This window comes from Pempheris klunzingeri, chromosome 18, assembly GCF_042242105.1.
Source record: "Pempheris klunzingeri isolate RE-2024b chromosome 18, fPemKlu1.hap1, whole genome shotgun sequence".
NCBI lineage: Eukaryota > Metazoa > Chordata > Actinopteri > Acropomatiformes > Pempheridae > Pempheris > Pempheris klunzingeri.
Window position 1 is genome coordinate 12,088,744 of NC_092029.1, and position 17,948 is coordinate 12,106,691.

Here is a 17,948-nt window from a genome sequence, read left to right on the forward strand (position 1 = left end):
AAATATATGGACATCCCTGTCCACACATGTTTTATAATCTTTTGTTCTTGGGCCATTTGGTTTGGTTTGGACTAGGGACATTTTAATGCTCCAGCATACGATGATACTTAACAGAACAGTGTGCTTCCAACCGTGTGGCATAAATTTGGAGAACATCCTTGGTGCTGTTCCAACATGACAATGCCTTGTGCACAAAGTGAGGTCCATGAAGAAATGGTTTCCCGACCTCACTAAAGATTGTGTAGCCGAGGGGGGGCAAATCCCTGCAGCTAGGTTCCAAAATCTTGTGAAAAGCCTTTCCTGGAGACTGTTGTAGCAGGATATTAATGTCAGTGGTTCTGGAAGCACCTAATCTATGGGTGTAGTGTTCGGATGTCCCCATTTTTGGCCATTTTGTCAGTAAAATAACATCAAACAACATCTACATATTGATAATTGCTGACAAACTAATTGAACACAGGTGTAGTGAGTGTATACAGCATTTCACTCATAAGGAGGGACAGTTCCTCCATTTAATGTCACAGAAAAGGAGAGAAATATTTTGCAGGCTGTGGCGCTCTTAGAAAGTGAGAGAAATCTCAACAGAATAGTAATACAGCATGTAGGGGGTGAGGAGAGGGAGGGAGGCAGAGGAGCAAGCAGAGGAGCAAGCGCCTCCTGCTTCCAAGCCCATACCTCAATGTCACTTCCCCAGCGCGTGTGCTCTGTTAAAAACGCCCCTTCTCCCCTTGTTGACAGCTTAGCGTGGGATAATAAACATCAAAACGGAGCAAAGTGCACATGATTGTAATATACTGTATGAAGATCTGCAGTTAATGCGTTAAGACAGGCTCCTTTGCAGTGGTGACCTGACTGTGCGGGAGAGGTGAAAGTAATTGAGTTGCAGCAAGACGATAATGCTAATGCTAATGAAATCAGTATTGTCTTACCCGGTGATGATGATCTCTGGGTAGCTTTGTGTGCCTTGACCCCAGTTTCCACCACTAATAGGCCATTCCTGGATAGACAGCAGGCGCGCGCAGTACATTAGAGCGAATGAGAGAGTACAGGCAGAAGTACAACTATGTCAATAAACAGCATGTCAACAGAAACATTGATTTTAGTAATAGGTGACATGACATGATAGACGATGTGTGAGTGTGCATGGGAAAACCAGCAGGGATCCTTTGTGGACATCTCTCAGTGTGTCTTGCAATTATACATTATGCACCTCAACGAGTGTGTGTCTGCATCTGAGAGTGTGTGTGTGTGTTGGTGGGAGGGGGGGGTTGGCTTTGAACACGTTGACACATTCAAAGGTCACCAGGATGACTCATGGTGATCTTTATGTGAGAATGCCCTCCCGCAGCTCAACCAGGCCTGCGCTTGACAAAAAAAAGAAAAAAAGCAGCAGCTAGGCCGCCAGTTTGGGTCAGTACATGCTGACATTTCCGACAGAAAGCTAGAACAAGGCGACCGGGAAAAGAACATAGGCATACATAATAGCTGAAAGAGCAGGGGGTCTGTCTTAGATGATACAGGGATAAGAAAAGAGAATAGGAGAGGAGGTGGACAAAGATAGGTGAGGATAGTTAGGCAATGAGACACTTATGTGGTACATTTAGTTCCATGGAAGCATTGAGAAATATATTTTAGCTCCATTAATACAAATTATCTCATGCTGCAAGCAGTTTGTAGCAAAAGAATGCATAGATATATATTAATGTGTCCTTTATCACATAACCTTGTTGTTACAGGATGGCATGATGGTTAGAGGGTGTAGCGTAGAACATTTACATTTCTAATTTAGGCATTTCGCTCTTTTATGACACTGCTCTCCAGAACGACACGAAGGGAAATTCTACCCTTGGGAAACTATTGCACTGTTCTACATCATTAATCTGTGATGGTAGGTGTGTTCAAAGAGTCATCTCGTGATGGAGTAGTGGTAATTTATTTTGTTTCAAAAGTAAAACTTGTCCTCAATGATAACAAGGAGCAGTTAGCAATTTCTGTAGTTAGAGTCACACTACAGTTCCACTATTTCCTGATAATTTCTGAGGAAGTTTCCCAGAAATATCTATAAAAATTTGGTATTAATTATAGGAACAGGACTAAAAGCCATGCCAGTGGCTCTGCAAGGCTATGCTATTCCTTGGGTTGAAAGACTTTTCTTTCAGATGACTTTCTATTTTTCCTATAAGCTTTCTTGGATCCAAGAAACTTTTAAGGACCCGCAACAACAATATGCAATCTTCCAACATAAAACTCTCCGACATAATACCTTTTTGCTGTAGCCCTGTCGTTTCTGCCGCGAGCCAACAGAGTAAAGTGCAGGTATGAGGTCCACAGGGCAGTCGGCAAAGTACTCGCAGCAGGTCACAGGAGACTCGTGGATAGTCAGAGGATAGGGGTTCTCGAATATGGGGTAACTGTTAACAAAAAAGCAAAGTCAATCTAAATGGAATTTGTCTAACTGCCCTGTATCAGCGCATTAGCCTCATTCAGCACACACACTAAAGAATAAGATTTATGAAAGTGAGTTATACCATGATATAAAGTAGAGGCAATATATAGACCTAATAAAGATAACAAGCAGTAATACAGTAGGTCAAGTGTGATATTTCAGCCCTGATTTAAGAAACAAAAGAAGACAAGATGATGGAGAGTTATTTAATAAAAGAGTCAGACTCACCCATTTTGTGCAAGGTCGATCACCACTAAATCCTTTTCTAGAAGGACCACCACAGCATAAGGTTCCTGAAAATCTGCACAATGAAACAGCACGACAAGTCATTCATCACGCCGCACTTTTAGTGCTCTTGTAATTCCTTGAAAGAGAACTCCCCTGAAATCTGCAAACCACAGGGGAAGAATTCCTCAGACTTTATATGGCAAATGTTATTATCATATCTGTGCCCTGAAGATGTGAGGGCAGGAACGCTTAAAATTAATTAATCTATGTGATTTATGACTGTAGGGGATATTTCTCTGGTTAAATATTTGTATCTGTCTGATTTGGAGGAGAATTTCAGACTCAACCTCAAGACGAGTTCCCCTTAAAATAGATTTTAAAGCTTTGTATTCAATGAACTGATTAAATTAATCCATAATCCATTAATAGATATACATAACTTGTAATAGCATCATCTACCGAAGCACAGCACCGGATCATCCCAATACTAAATAAGTTGATCACATATATCTCTCTATATTCTAGCTACACTCTGACATCTCTCACTGTCCTTCTCATTTTACTTCCCTGTCATTGGTCCACAACAGACTCTCACTCTCTCGTGAATCATTATGAATCTGTACAGTGTCTCTCTGTCTGTCAGTTCTGTAATGATGACCACCGTCACTGCTATTTCACCTGGAGATACACACAAGGCAATGAGCGAAACAAAAAGAATTGTTTTACAACTTCTAATCTAGTCAAATCTAGTTTATTGGGTTCCTACACATGAGTTGTACTTGACCTCTTAATCTTTGTCGTTGTCTGTCTACTGTACCTTTCCTTTTATGCATGTGCTCATATGTGTTACAATACCTTGTCTGTGATTGGTTTTCCACATCATTGTGGATTATCAACCTTTTCTACACGTTAATGCTGGTTTAAGTGTGCACATTACCAGTCAGATGCGTACTGTGTAATCCAAAGACCCGGTAATGTCCATTATCAGATTAAATCAGCGATAAGACCAAAGGTGACATCAGGTTCCCAGTGACAAAAATAAGTCACCATTGTTACATAACTGATTAATCCTTTTTGTAGCGGTGCAAAATGTGCCAGATAAACACATTTCACATTCTGGATTGCATATATACAGAATCTCATACCATTCAGCTCCACTTGTTGTTTTAGCTGTTGACTCCTCAATACAAGAAATACGATAATAATTTAATTTAGATGGAAACCCTGTGTGTACAAAGAGATGAAATGAAAATGTAATATTTTGTGTGCTGGATAATGAAACTGGAATAGGATCATTCCCCTTGGGAAATTTCATATTTATTACAGAGACACGGCAACACAGGGGCAAGCAATCTGACATAATTAAAAAAACAGGTGTTTGTGTGTATGTGTGTGTTTGAATCCAATGCATTGACGAAAGAAGGACATGTTTAAAATTCTCACTTAAACATAATGCTCAGACATGTACACATGCATGAGCACATCCACCAAGACAGACACTGACTTACCATTAGGGTAGGGTGTCTCACAGAGTGTGAGGAAGTCTACTATAGGATAGTCCATCTCCAGCACAGCAGTACTCTTCCCATGCATTACTGTCAAACAAGGCCGCCGGCCCACCGTGTCGTAGGACAGACCACCAGACAGGATTATAAAGGGCTCTCTGGAAAACACACACACACGACCATAGGAATATAAATTTAACTGGCTTTTTATATAAAAAGTTTATACCATGGCTACATAAAATAGTAGTTTGTGATTGGTCTGCGATGTCCATTATAATCATTCATCAGAATACCTCCAATATACTGCAGATTTAACAGTTTTGCAACCATCCTGAATGCATAAACATAAATTTAATGCAAGTCTACTGTTTGGCTTCATTCTATGTTCCAGTTAACTTTGACTGATGAAGCCACCGGCTTATCTGACTACAAATGAACTTGACAAACTGACAGTTTCCTGTAGTAGCTGGACAAATTGGAGAAATACTCCAGCGTGTCCTGATACATGATGCCATGATACAAAGAGTTTTCTTCATCACATTATTTTGACATCAGAGCACCTTAGAGTGTATTATAACCTTCATAGAAACAATATAATGTCAAGAGAGGAAAGCCTCCAACAGAGAAATGGTTTGTTTTGCTGGATTGACGTAAGGCTACGTAAATTCTGAGTAGCTCCAGTCTGAAGCACATTTGTCACGCACAATGACTTGGCAACAGCTTTTAACCCCTGTGAATAAGCTTGATGTGCCATTTGCCATAACTGTGTATAATGAAGTATATTCATGCCCAGGCATGTGCGTATGTGTTCAAGTGTGTGTGTTTGTGTGTTTGTGTGAAACAGACCCTACCCAATTCTAGTGGTTTTGTACTCCACTTTCAGAATGGGTTTACAAGGCTCTGGCTTCTTCCCGTCCTTGGGCTGTTTTCCTAAAATAGAACAAACAGAAGTTACTTTACTTTGCCAGTTCATCCCTCTTCCTTCTTCTCTCTCTTCTTGTTTCTTCTGTCATCTCATTTTCTCCCCAGAAGCTGCACTTAAAATGCAGCTCTGAACAGCAGCCACACAATAATAAAAGGCTATTCATCAGAGAGGAGAAAGACAAATGCAGGGGCAGGGACATGCAAAGATGGTGTGACGATCGTGAATGATTTACAGAGTTGATCTATTCAAACCCCAAGGGAGCTCCATGTGAAGGACATTTTCATATGTGTGCCTACCTGTGCATATTTCTGTATCTGATGTAACAATAAGTGGTTAAATGTATATGAACCACTACTGAAGAGCCAAAGTGGGCCCTAAGGCAGGTTATGCAAGGCAGGTCTGTATAATAAAGAACTGCTTTTAATAACTACATCTAAATAACAGATATCTAAGAAGACAATTAAAGGAGGACTTATAGGCCTTTCTTAAACCTGTCAAAGGAATTTGCATAATTGCCCATTAAATACTAAACTAATTATGCATGCAGCAGTGGGAGAAACAACTAATTAAAAAGCCTGTGTGGTGAAATCCTTTCAGCAATCCTCTAAATACAAAACCAGCTTGAGAAACTGGTTAGAAGTTTTCAAATTTCATTTAATTCCTTTCTTTGTTCCTCTTTCTGACTCTCGTGCTCTCTCTGTCCATTTGTTGCACTCACACACTCTGTCTGTTTCTTCCAGGCCCTTCATCTGCATGAATTGTCAAAGTGCTCTGTGGGGTGAGTAGGTGTGTAGAGAGAAAGGGGAGTATGGATTAAAATACATCTTCAAAAGAGCAGACTTGCTTTTCTGCAGGAAGTAAACAGAGCATCTGCAATAATGTATGCGCGTGCAGACACAAAGTAAAGCAAACAGAGGCAGGACATAATTGGACTGACAATAATCCCAAAATGAGGAAACGGACGAGGGAGCCACGTGTGGGGAGACTCTAGAGGCGTTCGATGAGTATAGAGCAGGTCATGTGACTGACAGAGGTGGCTGAAGGTACTGGTATCATGTATTATAAAGCTCATATTATACTATAAGACAAGAAAGTAATTAAGTAAGTAGAGTGCACGTCTATAAATTGTGAGCAGTTCAATCTAGTCTCAGACTGTTTCATTTGTATACATTTTAGAGACCTGAGGAAAAAAATAACTGCTCAATATTTCACAAACAAGCAAAGATTAAAGACTTTTTAGATTAAAGACTTAAAAGAATAATAATTTAATTTAGTTTTTGTTGTTCTTTTCCTACTCAGGTAATCATCTGGCAATCTTGCAACAGATAAGAATAAGAAGAATAAGAATTTATTTAAGAAGAATTTATATAGCACATTTCATAAAAAATCATACTATGTGCTATGCTCATAAAAGATGACAAATACATAAAAGACAGATGAAAGAAATAGGAACTCTAAAAACATAGCAAATAGGAGATTTGATTAAAAAATTTGAAATACAAGAGAAACCAAAAACACTTCAAAGGTTTCTGAGGTAAAAACGACTTTGATTATTAAGTAAAGTTAAGATTAGAACTCTTTATCAGTCAAGATTATTAGATCCTCATATGTTATCACTTCACAGCCAAAACTAGCTTTTTGGAATGGGGGTCCAACTGAGTGTTGGACATTGTGACCATAATGCATCTGGCTGTGTCTGAAATCATTTCCTGTTAACTATACAGTGCTCTATGTTTACCTTCCACCAAGTATCTATAGTCTACAGTAGTCCCATCCTATAAATGCCACAATGGAACACAGTATAAGAACATCACAGTATCTTTTATGCAGGGAGAAGTGAATTAGGGAGTGACTTTGGGTCCAACCTCTGTGTGTTAGTGTTTATTTGTTTTTGTGTGTGTTTCCACGTCCTTACCGTGTGGGGTGATTGTCTGTATGGGCTTGCCCTGGCCTCTGACGTTCCATATGGTCAGAGTCCCATCTGAGTGACTGCAAATGAACTGCTTGCCCTCGTGATGCCAGGCAACTGAGTGGATCGCCTAGGAAACGACATGCAGGAAGCAGGGTGGGGGGTCAGTGGTTCGGCAGGATGAAACATCATGTGCCACCATTTCCCTTATGGTACAAGTTTGTTGCACTGCTGCAGCCATACGGTACGAGGTACAGTGTTCGTATGAGGGTGACTCTGGATTATATACTCTTGAGCAGATGGTGAAAGTGAGATAAAAGAGTTTGCCCCCTGACTTCAGAACATTTCCTGTGGCATAAATGCATATATTAGTGGAAGCTTTCATATGAGCCATTTGCTGAATGTGGAGAAACGCAGGACTGAATTGGTCACTTTATTTCGGAGAGCCAGAAGGAAAATTTAATTACCGTGGTTATACATTTCTATTTCATAAGGACACAAATTCTCTCAAGGAAAGAAATGTCTCCAACGTTGAAAATAAGTGAAACATAGTTGTGCATTTATGTTTAGCTGGTGTCATTTAGAGCCATGGATTTAACATGTTTTAAAGGTAAAATATTCAAATATAAAAGTATTTAGACAGTCTGCCTTGCTAACACAAAAAGCAAAGAGGAGGAGTAGAAGTAAGGAGTAACCTTTGCAGATGAAAAAAAAAGAAAAGAAATTGGACACAAGCTAATAGATGTGGAGAAGAAGCAAAGACAGGCAAGAGTTTGAGAGCTTCCCTCTTTGTCCTCTCATCTTCCCCGTCGTGTGAACAGTCCTGTTGCTGGTGTAAACCTGCCTCACAATGATTTATCTACTGACAAGCAATCATTGAAAACACAAACACATCACGACCAAAGTGCGCCAGTAAAGGGCAACCTTGCTTATTGATGCCCTTCTCATAGCTCATAATCAAACCCAGTGCACGTTTTGACGTTAATAAATATGATGATGTGCACCAAGTCCGTGTGAACCAGCTTCCAGATCAGTTTTATAGGGCATGTCACATGAATTCCCACCCTGGGGCATGTTCTCAGCAGACAACCTGCAGTATCAGTAATGTGTCCCACCATACGCCTTGTGCTTTGTCAGTGAAAATATTCTTTCACAGACGATTGGACATATTCTCTGACATGATGGTTAGTGTTAGCTATAGCTTTTCCTGAAAAATGTGCTTCTCTCCACGTTGCACAGTTTAATATTTTGCAACTCTTGCTGAAGCTCCATTTACAGTTTAAGTGTGAATTTGCCTCTGGTTTTCCTTGCCGCCTTGCCTGCCAAATGCTGTTCCTTGTCTCACATTGCTCATCTGAAATGAATGATTACCTCGCTGCCAATGCCGATGTGAGCACACGGTCAGGTTAAGTCAGTCTCTTCCAATTGAAGCTGCTATTTATTTAGATGTATATCAATTTTGCCTTTGACGTGTCATTAATCATAAATGGAGCTGGGTGTCAGGTGCACTGAATGTGCTGAGTCTTTTTCTTTTTATAAAACAACTAAATGAGACTGTGGGGAATCAGTGTTGGCTCATGCTTCTGTGACACCAGTGACAGGCTCACCACAACAACCCTAATTTTACCTGTCCAGGAGGAAATTGTATCATATCTCTATGTTTTGAGGGGTAATGGGCCCCATCTTGCTTGCTAGTAACTCTTTAGTCTCACACTTTAATGAGCAAAGCCAATACACCAAAATAGTGATACTATAGAGAACTTGTAACCGAACTGAGAATGATTCAGAGTTTCCTGAGGTGAATGTTTTTGGATGCACAGCCTTGAGGATTTTCAAAGGTCTCGTTATCCTGGTTTACTCAATGGGATTTCCTCCAGGTCACCGTGCGCTTGATGAGACACAGCCATGGTTATGTGACATCATGCTGCAGACACACACAGACTCACATTATCCCGTTACACAGTTACTGACTCATCCCCTCTCACTCCCACAAAGACGCACAAATGAAACATGACTAAAGTTCTAAAACCTACACTGTTTTTCTTTAGTTATAGAGTTTCCCAATTTCCTGTGCATGAAGGTTCATTTTCTTGGAAATAATTAGAGCCATGATGTGTAATGATTTAGATGTCTTACATAAGCTGATGGAGCGGATGCGAGTCCTGATAGGCAAAGTTACAGCGACGGTGGGATGCAGTTTGTCAATGATTTGTTGCCAGAAGTGATTCACTGGTGTGCGGTGCCAGGTGGTGTGGATGTAGTTACAGCAGGTGTGCTGAATGCAGTGTGAACTCATTTCCGATTCTGTAAAATCCCACGCTCTGGAGCTGAAATGAATTATCCCATACTGTGTAAGTAGTGCATATGATTAGACATATAGAGCATATTGTTAGAGATCTGGGACCTGAAGGCGGCATTGGGAGTGATTCACAGGTCTAGTTCCCCTTTTATTTATTGATAGATGATAGGAGTTTTGTAAAGATGACATAAATGAGTTCCGATAGCAGTGGAGGAGCGTCAAAGATGTTCTTTCTTTATGTAGACTGCAGCCCACATAAAGGATATGTGATCTGCAGATATTCAAGGAAATGCTAAATGCTAAACTGTATCACACTTTTATGAGAAAAAGCCCTCATTCACCCATTCAGAGATGCTTTGATGGGGACAGACTGAATTCTAGGAATCTATCAGTGCATTGTTCGCTGTGAAAGTCTCAATTGGGAACAATGTGCTGTGCTTAATTGGAAAATGAGAAGGGTAATTGAAACACATGGTACTCATCATATCAAACAATACCAATTAAAAAGACTAATTTCATGATTTATTACATTAGGTCAGTTTTCACAAATTGGTCTTCGGGGGACAAGAAAATTCAGTCAACACTTATTAGTGTCCCCATATGCGCACACACACACACACACATACACACACACAATCCAGTTTACGACAAAGACGAAAAAACAACCAAAGTGAGATTGGTGAAGGAAAACAGACATAAACATATCACAGCCCTAATTAGAATAGCTTCTGCCAGCATTGTGCCACGCTGGGACACAACAACGGCTTAGCCCTGAAGTGCCACGAACACATACACACACACACACAGGGGCTCTCACAGCGATGGTAATTCAGCTCAAGTAGAAAAACATTCAACCCAAAAAAGGCGTAATCTAAAAAACAAGCATCTGGGGGCAAGTATGTCAACAGTGATTTCCATAGAGCAATCCCTTTTTGTGTTGGAATGTGAAATCCATTCTTTTTCTGTTTCTGTGTTGCGGTTATTATAAAATATAAGCCCAGAAACACACAAGCCTCTGTGAGCTTCTATTTACCAATTAAGACTTCTTATTGTTAAAAAAGATGATGCACCATCATCAGTTATGACCGGAGCAAGAAAAAAATATGATATTATTACTCTCAAAGTACAACAGAGACTTTAGATCAAAAGTCACAGGGATCACGCAACTACTATTGCCGAGATAACAAATATATTATTTGTGATTGTTAGACCCTTGCTATGAAGTTGAATAAAGTTTTTAAGGATTTTTAGCCCTGCTAGCAGCTTTGTTCCAGGGATGGCAAAGCCATTCAGTCTGTGGTTGTGAAGTCGAGCTCATGTATGTGATGGAGTTGTTCAATGTATGCTGAACTACAGCCTGTGGCATCTGATACAAATAAATGCAGAAAATGTGGAAGAATTATCTCAGGAAAAACTCAGAATACCAGTAAAATGATAAATCACTTCATCGAGCATGAAGGAAAGGCATCAAGTGAAATACTCTTTGGTATCTGTATCACTTTAAGGATACTGGTATTGATATTGTGATTTTTTTAATCACAATACCCAGCCCATAAGGCTGTAGACTCTTAGTCTTATTAGTTACATTGTTGGCGACTGTTGTCAGACTGCTTTGATGGCAGGCAAACAACATATTCTTATGGTTTTAGTTAAAAAAATGCTCTTTTTAATGAGCGAAATGACTGGGAGGATGAGAGTCTAATCTATCGATACATGAATTGCTTGTTAATATTTATATTCATTCAACTTTATAACTGTACCAGCAGTCTATGAATGTTCTACACAGTGACCCCGTCATGGGCTAAAGAATAAGTGGTGAAAGGTTAAGACTCATACTGTGCATACTCTCTATTTAGCCTCTCCCTCATAGAGGCCAGGAAATCCATCCAATAATGGTTAACATATATCATTCTTAACCAAAGCATTGGACCTGACATAGTTAAAAACATAATACCACAATTACCAATCACAATAGGAAAATAAATTCATCAACAAATACCTTACAAGGACAGGGTGTGGGAATCACCTCCTTTTTTAACAAGGAGTCATTAACATGAGTGAATAGAGCCCCACAGAGACTGACCATCATATAAAGAATTATATTCTATCCACTAATGCATATTTGCCAGACTTGCCAAATGACCCATTAGCTTTGAATAGTAAAGATATCTGTCTGTATTCTCAACAGGTCTTAGGGGGGAAGAAAATAGCTCTTAACGAAGCCAGACTTGTATCAGGTAGAGTTTGCCAGTAAATTGTAGTATTTGCTTTTAATCATCTTAGACAACCAGATGGGAGGGATTTACTGCACAAGGACATATCAAACAGTCAGCTGAGCTGCCCATCAAAAAGAGCACCTCAGGAACTTCTTTCTGGTGATGCATTGTCGTCTATGGACAAACTCACCCATGTGGAACTATATTTTTAAAAAGTGCAACAATTTGTTTAACACATCTTCCAAATCTGGCTGAACTTTCCAGCATTCAAAACACTGTCATGTTGTTGTTGTTAAAATGTTAATAACACAAATTTCTCCACAGCCAAAGCAGTTAAATCATTTTTGTATTGCTTGGAAATGAAGTAATTAATGCTCGGTGGTTGTGGGAATAATTTTGCACTTTTTACTATGTCATTGTTAGTCTTCAATAATAGCTCAGAGAATTGTGGCTTGCTCCTGGGCAAATAGAAGCAAACAGTGTACCCCACAGTTTTTTTGTGTTGTGGGTAGCATTTGTGCACACTTGTAGTGGATGTGTGCACAAACACTTCTCGGTTATCGCAATCGCACCAGAGGCAACCAGCAATTTCAGCCACAGAGTTACGGGGCGTTTGGGGACAAACTGCTGGTCTCTTCAGTGACTTGATGGAGAGAAAAAGAGATGAAGAGAGAAAATATAGAGAGAGAAAGAAAGGGCTGGAACAGTGATTCTAAATGCAAAGAAAACAGTCAAAATGATAGAGAGAGAGAAATAGCAAGAAGAGAAATATAAAAAAAAACCTTACTGGAATAAATGTAGAAAAAGCAAAATGCAAAAGAGTGAGTTGTGATAGAAGAAAATGGGTGGGAAGTGGTTTCTATTAGCAGACCACAGAATAAATTAGTGAGTTTGAACATTGGCCTTTTGAAGTGTATGACACAAAAGTGAAAAAAAAAAAAATTTAAAATCATCCATGCAGTCAGTGAGTGAGCAGCAGCCACCAGGAGACTAACAAGAGGGAAGTAGAAACTCTGACCCAGCTGCAGGGCCGCACTCAGAACAAGGTGTTGAGTCAGACAGAGAGGAGTGGAGCAGAGTCAGGGTGACGGATGCTTTCTGGCTCGCACTCACTGGAAACCCATACTGCTGATCCACCACCAATAATACACAATCCACTGAAAGACAGAGAGAGGAAGGTGTGCTCCCTCAGCTCTTTGAGAGCTTGTAAAAACAAAAGTTGTATCGCCTCTGCTGTTAGTCTGAACTCTGTCAGAAACTTTGTTGTTGTCTGGGAGCCAGGTTAAGTTCCCCGATTTGCTGACGTTTCCACACTGTGACAGCATCTATAACTAACAAAAGCTGACTTCATTTGAGGCAAAAACATTTTCATTATTTCCCTCATGTGCACCCTACTTGCTGATGTTGTGCAAGAAGGTTTGCAGGTTTTGCAAAAGTATGCCAAGAATAAAAGGAGCAAACGTTATTCACAAAGACCATGTATCTCTATCCTTTGACAACCTACACCATAGACTGCCTTCCACTTGTTTAAACATCAACAAAATCCATCAGAACTAAGAGATTCTTCAGGACACGCTCATTCAAAAGTCTGAATCCAACAATGCAGTGGTCCGCTGGCTTATTCTGCTGTTAAACAGAAAAAGAGGAAAAGCTTTCTTGATCATTTCAGTTGACAATTTTGATACTTGGCAGCAAGAGTGCACAGCAGCAAGAAAATAGCTTGCAATGAATTTTTATTACACCCTACAGTATTGTCTGCAGATGCTATACAGAAATCGAGTTTGTACACGTTTGTGATGTAAGTGAATGACGGCAAACAAGCCCAACTGTACCGACCAATTTATGCAATAATGCTTATAATGAATATTGAATACTGTATATGTTCAGTGGCCAAAAAGAGCTAATTAATGCAAAACATCTATGTCTTCACATCAAATTAGACCCACGTTTCCATAGCAACCATCTTGATGTCAGACATTTCATCCTTCACTGTGTCTGTCACCATCCCCAACCGAGGCAACAAAACCCACAGACTGAAAAAAGACATTTTCAGTCATTCGGATAAAAAAGAATTTCTATTACGTGATTGCTGTCGTTTTGATTACTTAAGTGAATATCATAACAAGCTTATATAAAGATCATGATTTTGTTCATACTACTTACCCCTGCTGTCACAAAGTCCTGGATTGTTCATTTGCCACATCACTTGCTCTTTAGTCCCTTTAATTAGTGTTTGCTACTGCCCTGTCCACAACAGTACTATTAGAAAAGTCACAGCACACTCATATCCACATTTCACTAGAGATGCAGCACAACACAAAGATTGTCTTAGATGCGCCTGAAGGCTGGTCTGGGAGCAAATTAAACTGTAAACCATTTGGCTGTATTAGCCAGGGAAAAACCTCAAGGCACTCCAAAAGAGAGGAAAGTGTGGCGTGTTGCGAGCTTTTTTTGCTTCGTCAGTGTAAATCAGTGTGAGCAAAATGAGGAACAGTAGCCCCCCCAACTCAATCCACACCCACTCAAACCCCAAGTCTCTGGAGAGGTGTAACTGTAGGGGTTTGGAGAGAAGAGATGAACTCCCCTGGGAGATTCAATACTAGAGACTGTAATGCCCCAGGAGCAGCGGGAGGATATTAGCTTATCTGAGAGAGGGAGACAGAGCACAGGCAAAGACAGAGAGAGAGAGATCTGTACATAGTGAACATACAAAATCCACTCTCATTTTTGTGTCTATGTAGTCCTTGGTGACTCTTGTTATCTCGGCGTGTTTACAGCACCACGGCACTGCCAGTGAGGTGAGCACCAGCATGAGTGTTACAATAATCTCATTATCTTAAACAGCCGACTTGGCTCCGTGTCTAAGTACTACGGACACCACCGTATGACCATGTACATGTTGACTCTGTGTGTGTGTGTGTGTGTGTGTGTGTGTGTGTGTGTGTGTGCTTCCACAACCATTTAGTCGGCTTAAACCTCAATGACAAGTTTATGAATGAGATTTCCTATTCATAGTTGTATTCAGTTCCCACTAAGGCTCTGGTTCATGGACTGCAGGTCGTCAGACTATGCTTAGATTGAGCAGAAATACATAGAGCGGGCACCAAAAACACACAAGCTGCCACACTTTTTAATCACACCTATAACAGATCATCAAAAACTATTCAAATTAAGCACCTGCATACGTGGACATGAGATGTTCCATAAAAACCAATCAGGTGATGGATAACAAACACAGTCTGGGTTCGACACATGCCGGGTCCAGAGGGGATCTAAGCAGCTCTGACACTGTGTCTCTTTTTTATTGTCGTGTCTTCTTTTATTTATAGACACACACTATTGCCTCTGGGGAAGCCAATAAAACCACATGACTCAGTGCTTTAAAAGGCGGACCTTTTACAAAATGGCAAGCACAATCACAGTGCAAGCTTGCAGCCTCACTCTGGACACATGAACACATGGCACATGACACTGTTAAAACATGCATTTCACAAATTGTTCTTTGTAAATGGCACAACTCATGTGAAAAATATTATTTTAGTCGCATCTGCAGCACTCTTCAAAGAGAGATAATTTTGTTACCTTTGAAAAGAGCCAGTTTTCTGTTCTCTATGCATTTGCAGTCGTGATAAATCTAATTCTCATAAATAAGTACATTTCCCCAAATGTCTCTTCTTTTGTGAATTACTTTGATGAGCATTTTCATTCTTCTTGTAGCTGAATAGCACAAATCAAGTTAGTGAGTCCAGTTAGAGTTGACTGTAAAACTCTCCTCTGGCAAACCAAACTTCAGCTTCATCTTCATTAAACAGCACATTAGAGCTGCCATTTCCTAAGGAGACGACCTGTCCCCCTCTATCCCACTGACTCAGGAGGTAGAAAGTCCTCTTTCTTCCCAGTCAGCATTCTCTCTTTTGTTTTTTACCGTCGTCTGCAGATGAGAGAGGAGACTAACTACGATTTTTGTGTTCGTGTATAGTATGCGTATACGTGGTGTACTGTGCATACACATTTGCAACTCAAAAGCCTTATCGTCTGTAGAAAATCTAAAATTCTGGGTTTGTTCTAGGAATAAACTTGCAAACACACACACACACACACACACACACACACACAACTGTACATTCAGTTCATGAATATGTGATTTAATTCCCCGTTTCCGTATTAAAAGATACTCTGTAGATCAGAAGTAGGAGGAATGAGTGAAAGCTGTTAGAGAAGAAAGGAAACGGGAGATTTGCCTACCTCATCGTAAGTGTAGCGATAGTCGGCCTTCTTTGATTTCAGATCCCACAGGACCACGATCCCAGACTCAAATCCAATTATAAGCTGTAGAGAAAGAGCGACAGGCAGTCAGTGAGATGGGTAGGAGAGATGACAGAGAGGAGATAGAATAGACCCCATGATGGGTGAAAAAATAAGTAATACGTTTGACATTCGTACGCAGGATGAAAGGAAGTCAGGTGTAAGCTGACTACAAGGGCTGAGGAAGAAACCTGCCCACCCTGGTTCACAAGAGATGATAACAGATAATGCTAAAAGTTTTTTTTAGAATAGAAAATCTTAGTTTTCTTTTTTTTTTATATATTCTGAAGACTTATTTATAGAGCGCCTACTCCCAATACTCAATAATTCAAATGTGTTTCACTAAAGCAGATCAACTGGACATAACGGGCCCTATTTTAACTATGCAATGGAAATTACTCCACAGAACTCTGCATAATGTGTGCTGGAAGAATGAGGTTATACACATACTATACGCAGTTTAATTTGTAATCATATACACAGAGCACGTTCTGTGTAAAAAAAAAAAAAGTTAGGTTGAGTGAAATGGTGGGAGCAAATGCACTAAATTTATTAGTTGTCTATTCTCACTTCGCCGTTGAATACCTAATTGTCAGCAAAGTAACAACACTTTCCGTTTGTACGGTTTTGTCTGGGAGTGAATGCTTTTTAAGCCATTGTGAGGGTGTCCAATGTAATACTGTTTATGGGTGTGCTGTGTGTGACTGCTTTTAATGACTTATTAAAATTGTTAACAGCAAATGTGTATTTTGAGTTTGCATATACTAACATTTGTGTGTGTGTGTGTGTGTGTGTGTGTGTGTGTGTGTGTGTGTGAAGAAAAAAAAAGGTTGCTCTTTACCTTTCCCTCGTCCATCGGGTTGTCACTTATGTGGACAACTGGTCCAGGGTGTGCCTTGGAGGACCTTATGACAGAGACCAAAAGAGACATATAAGGAATGTTTTTCTCTTTAAGCAGTGATGCAGCACTCATACATCAAAACAAGGCCATAGACGTATAGTTTGTAGTGATCTATGGAGAGGGTTAAGGTGTGAAAGCGATTGTCTTTGAACCTGTGGACAAGGTCCACTTGGGAAGACATGGCTGCCAATCACTCAAAGCCTCTAAAAGGCCGTTCAAAGACATAAGCTCACTTAAGGTTGTGATGGATGGCTCTGTCAGGCCAGGCAGTCCCCAATGGCTATGTGTATGTGCGTGCATCCGCGAGTGTGTGTGTCCATTTGCATGTCGGCGGAGAAGACGGCACAAAATGCTCGGCTGCCCCCTCCCACTCCCACCCCCACCCCGCGTCTGTGCTTTGCCCTCCAGACGGCCTTATGTCAAATCTCTCCTCTCTTTGTGCCACGTGGCTGCAGAGGAGTGCCAGGGAAGGTCACAGCTGAGGAAGAGTGACTGTTAGAGCCTGAAACATAACCCCCAATGCCAGGGATCAAGGGCAGGGAGCAAAAAGACATGCAAATAATTACACAAAGTATGATAAAAGTATATATTCTAATCAAAATAGTAATGTTTTGGATTGAAACAGCACAAGCAAAGGGCCAAAGAAGGGAAGCAACTGCAGCAGTGTGTGTGTGTGTGTTTGTGTTTGTGTGCGTGTGTGTGTTAGAAAGTAGCAGTTAGTGGGCAGGCGGGCAGTCAGTCAGTTGTCTCTATATTTAGCCTGTTTGTGCTGGAGCCTTATTACCTAAGCTCTGCTGCAGCTGGAGCTGTTGATTTATCTAATCCCCCTTCACTGCCCGTCTCTCAGCTAACAGCCGTCCACAGCAGCACGCACATTTACACACACACACATTTTCATGTTGGCACAATTAAGACACGTCTCAACACCCACCCTGTTTGTAAAACCTACATCCATAACAAACAATTACCCCCTTGCTGAATTACAAAATGCAACTTGTATGCATAAGAGCTTCGTCCTCCTGTCCCACGTGGTTCATTTCCTCTTGTTTCAGGATTTTAGGCGCAATTTCCTCTATGTTCCCCTGCGAGATTCCGTAACAAATCTGTTTTGTTAAAACCTGTTGTTATACAGTAAATAAATCTGACTTGAACACATTCACAAAGTCCACAAATACATGTTCAGGTTTGGAGATAAAGGAATCACCATGGCAACA

General features: G+C 40.4%; 1 protein-coding gene across 1 annotated transcript in view; it reads right to left on the reverse strand.

Moving 5' to 3' along the window:
• Positions 1–17,948, reverse strand: part of stxbp5a (syntaxin binding protein 5a (tomosyn)) — an 82,616-nt gene that overhangs the window by 14,081 nt on the left and 50,587 nt on the right. The window contains exons 6-13 of the mRNA XM_070849416.1: positions 16,675–16,738; positions 15,774–15,857; positions 7,020–7,143; positions 5,031–5,109; positions 4,183–4,337; positions 2,675–2,747; positions 2,264–2,411; positions 930–997 (exon numbers count right to left, since the gene is read on the reverse strand). Coding sequence (XP_070705517.1) covers positions 930–997; positions 2,264–2,411; positions 2,675–2,747; positions 4,183–4,337; positions 5,031–5,109; positions 7,020–7,143; positions 15,774–15,857; positions 16,675–16,738 — 795 coding nt within the window. The remainder of the gene's footprint in view (positions 1–929; positions 998–2,263; positions 2,412–2,674; positions 2,748–4,182; positions 4,338–5,030; positions 5,110–7,019; positions 7,144–15,773; positions 15,858–16,674; positions 16,739–17,948) is intronic.